This window comes from Sinocyclocheilus anshuiensis, unplaced genomic scaffold (genome assembly GCF_001515605.1).
Source record: "Sinocyclocheilus anshuiensis isolate Anshui unplaced genomic scaffold, SAMN03320099.WGS_v1.1 scaffold30, whole genome shotgun sequence".
In the NCBI taxonomy this organism is placed as follows: domain Eukaryota; kingdom Metazoa; phylum Chordata; class Actinopteri; order Cypriniformes; family Cyprinidae; genus Sinocyclocheilus; species Sinocyclocheilus anshuiensis.
Window position 1 is genome coordinate 498,520 of NW_015542336.1, and position 3,748 is coordinate 502,267.

Consider the following 3,748-nt stretch of genomic DNA (forward strand, 5'->3'; position numbering starts at 1 on the left):
TGCTATTTCATTTACACTGTTAAAGTGTTGGATTCTCATGCTAAACATGGCCAAAGTTTCAAAAAATGAGTTGGACGTGTTTCTGTGCCAAACACACATTTTTTCAGGATTTGTACAAGTTTCAGAAAGGGTTTTTTTTGTATTATGGCTCTGTATGACGTCATAAAGGGCAGAATTCCTTGTATGGGCACTTCTCCTACAAGAGCACGCACACATCAAACAGGGGTGCGTTTCCCAGCTGTAGTCGTTAGTTCCTCTGAACTCTATTGGTAACGACAGAACTTGTGACCATAGTTGCTTTTGGGAAACAAATCCCAGAGCGAGATTGAGAGCAGCCCATCAGCGTGCTTCATTCGGTTCGGGAAGACATCGGCAGCGCTGCACAGGACTTGCTCCAGAAGGATTTGTCTTTTTGTTTTGAGACCACAAAACTACAATGTCACCAAAGAAATGTGTTTTTGGTTGCCAAAGAAACCAGCGTGAAGAGAACAGTGGATGCAGTTTGTTTCTCCGGGGCAGCAACGGAGTTGTGCACGTGTGTTTGTTTGTTCCCGGCATTTTGGTAACAAATGTTTTATAAACAATGCCCAGTTCGATTCTGGATTTGCACATTGTTTGATACTGAAAGATGGAGCGGTCCCAGCGATAAATGATCCCGTTCATGAGTCAGAACCTCGGGCAATAAGTAAAACTGCATCAAATTTCTGTGTTTTGTTGGCAATCGTCGCATAAGTGCTTGCGACTCTTTAGCTCCGCCCACGGCGCGCCTCCAGGAGCTCGGCTGTTTTCAGAGAGAATCATAAGCTGTATTTTTCTTTTATAAATCTGATAAAACTAAAGACTCTTCGGAGATATGAAGGATGCAATACTACTCTATAGGTACTCAAGATGAAAGGGTTAGTTCACCCAAAAATTTAAATTCTGTGATTAATTACTCACCCTCATGTCGTTTCAAACCCGTAAGACCTCCGTTCATCTTCTGAACACAAATTAAGATATTTTTGATGAAATGTGAGAGCTCTCAGACCCTGCATAGACAGCAACGCAACTGTAATGTTCCCAGCTCCAGAAATGTAGTAAGGAGATCGTTAAAACAATCCATGTGACATCAGTGCCTCAACTTCAGTTTTGCGAAGGTAAGAGAATACTTTTTGAGCGCAAAGAAAACAAAAATAACATAACTTATTCAACAATTGTTCTCCCCCGAGTTACGTCTCCCACCATTTAAGAGAGTATCACAACGCATACGCACGCTTTCCCCCAAGTGTAAACAACGCTGATTACGCAGATTAGGTTCATGCGCGCGCTTTCTCCCCCGAGCATAAACAATGCTGATTACATCAATTACGCTCTTGGGTACTCTCCAAAATGCTGGAAGACGTAACTCGGGGGAGAAGATTTGTTGAATAAGTTATGTTATTTTTGTCTTCTTTGCGCTCAAAAAGTATTCTCGTAGCTTCGCAAAACTGAAGTTGAGCCACTGATGTCGTTCATGTGCGTTCAACTCGTAAATACGATCTATCCGACATGATTGAACGCACCATAACCCTTTAACATGAGATTGGCAGAAACTGTGTGTGTCATGTCCCCTTTAAGAAATATTTTCTTATATAATATAATGACAGGTTTTGAAGTAGCTCATGAGGTTTGCTTGTTTAATACAACAAATACTTGAATCATTACGTGGTAAATCTTAACAATACATTTTTTAAATAATATGATTTTTAAGAACATTCCTTAGAAGATTTTGAATTCTTCTTACGTTTTGGGTTAAGAACAATTTTCATCTTTTAAATAACAGAAAATTCTTATTTTTGAATACAAAATGTTTAAAATACTTTATATTACAGCCTGCAATTTACAGTCTATGTAAACCAATTTTAATAAATATAAATAAATACATAGATTTATTCATGAACTCCAGAGACAGTCAATAGTTCCTCTAGCAACACCGTCATAATGTAAAGTCTTTGAGGAACTAGAAATACATAATGAAGTTTATTGAGTACAAAATTATATTTGAGGTTCAGTGTTTCAGTCAAAAGAATCACAAATGAAGCCTCAAGTTTCTTTTCACTTTTACACTGTTGAGTCTCTTCTGGACTTGAGTAGATGAAGAAATAAAAAACATTCTCAAAAATAAATAAATAAATAAAAACGAAATAGTTCATTATATACCAGGAAAAATTGTCTGATCTTCACTTACTACCAACTAAAATAATCTAGTTATTTTGTGCCATTATAAACTGTATGTGTGCCAGCACAGATCTTCTCCAGACTCACTGTTCTGGACGATGTCCTGCATCTTCATCCAGACTCTGAAGGGCAGGTTGCCCAAGTAACGCGGCACATCAATCAAAGCTCCAGAAGGCGTCTGTGGATCCGGCTGTGATGAGATCTGGACTCTGGAAGAACATTCAGGATCAGAACTGCAGTGGCTTTGGATCAGAAGCAGAGAGAGCAGAGACAGCAGCAGATCACTCACCTTTCCATTGAGACTGGAAACTCCTGCAGAACAAACACACCATTGATCATCAACAACTCAATCAATCAATCAATGATCTGAAATCAGACCTTCAGAAAGCCGACGTCACTGGCTTTCATCATCTCCTCCGTGTCTTTGATTGAGTGTGAAAGAGCTGAGATGAGACTGTTCATCTTCTCCAGCTTCTCCTTCATCTTCTGCTCCTCTTCCTCCCTCAGTGCAGTGATTGTAGCTTCTTCTTCATCTCTGAGAAACTGATGAAGCTTCTCAAACTGCTGTTTAATCTGATGCTCTGTGTGATCAGCTTGAGACTGAAATCAAACTACATTTAAGTAAATCGTCTCAAAGACCTGACTTATTCTGAAGCAGCATGAAGAGTGAGTGAGTAAATGTGGGTTAGTTAACTACAACTTAAATACACTTACATATTAGTTGTGTTCGACTTAAAAGCAGCACAGCTCAGGCCGATCAGTGTTTGACATCAAAGTACCTCAAGAGCGTTTAGAAAGCATAAGGAACCGTCTGTATGGTACTTTGATGTTATACACTGATTGGTCTGCACACGCAAACAAAGCCAAAACCTAGATATTTTAGGCAATATGGAAATCCTGGCCAGGACGCGTCCGGGAAAAATGGCACGTATGGTCACCCTACATGAGTTCATCTGACAGCATTGCATTCAACCCTCCAGCAACTATGTTCTAGCCTCTCGTCTGCCGGTGCGCGTTCATGTGTTTTGAAGGAGGCGTGGCTTTGGAGAATGATTATGCAGGGAGGGTGGGATCTTATCCTTTTAAAGCTAGCTTGCTACTGCTAGCCTCTCTGAAATCACCTACCCTACCTTTAAAGGGGTCATATGATGCAATTTAAATGTTTCCTTTCTCTTTGGAGTGTTACAAGCTCTTGGTGCATAAAGAAGATCTGTAAAGTTGCAAAGACTAAAGTCTCAAATCCAAAGAGATATTCTTTATAAAAGTTAAGACTTGTCCACGCCCTCCTAAAACGCCTCGTTAGCGGAGTCCATCCCGGGGTCGTCACATGTGGTTGCCAGAAGCCCGCCGGCCATGCCGTTCTCAAGACCGCTGGCCGTTCCTCACTCTAGTCCGCAGTGTGTGATGCTGTGTGACGCATTTTATGGAGGACTGTTTTCTGAACCTGCAGTTCTGCATAGCCTACAATGGGTCTGCGGCTCAAAGGCTGTTCTATAAAGTGGGGCAGTTCCAACTTTGCAAGGACAGTCTGGTGCTTCTGACTCACAGCCTG

The 3,748-nt window shown here is 40.9% G+C and overlaps 1 protein-coding gene across 1 annotated transcript in view; it reads right to left on the reverse strand.

Annotated features, from left to right (window-relative positions):
• Window positions 1-3,551, reverse strand: part of LOC107691112 (tripartite motif-containing protein 35-like) — a 5,645-nt gene extending 2,094 nt beyond the window's left edge. Inside the window, exons 1-4 of the mRNA XM_016489586.1 lie at window positions 3,492-3,551; window positions 2,575-2,796; window positions 2,486-2,508; window positions 2,284-2,405 (exon numbers count right to left, since the gene is read on the reverse strand). Coding sequence (XP_016345072.1) covers window positions 2,284-2,405; window positions 2,486-2,508; window positions 2,575-2,796; window positions 3,492-3,551 — 427 coding nt within the window. The remainder of the gene's footprint in view (window positions 1-2,283; window positions 2,406-2,485; window positions 2,509-2,574; window positions 2,797-3,491) is intronic.
• Between the last annotated feature and the right edge of the window lie 197 nt (window positions 3,552-3,748).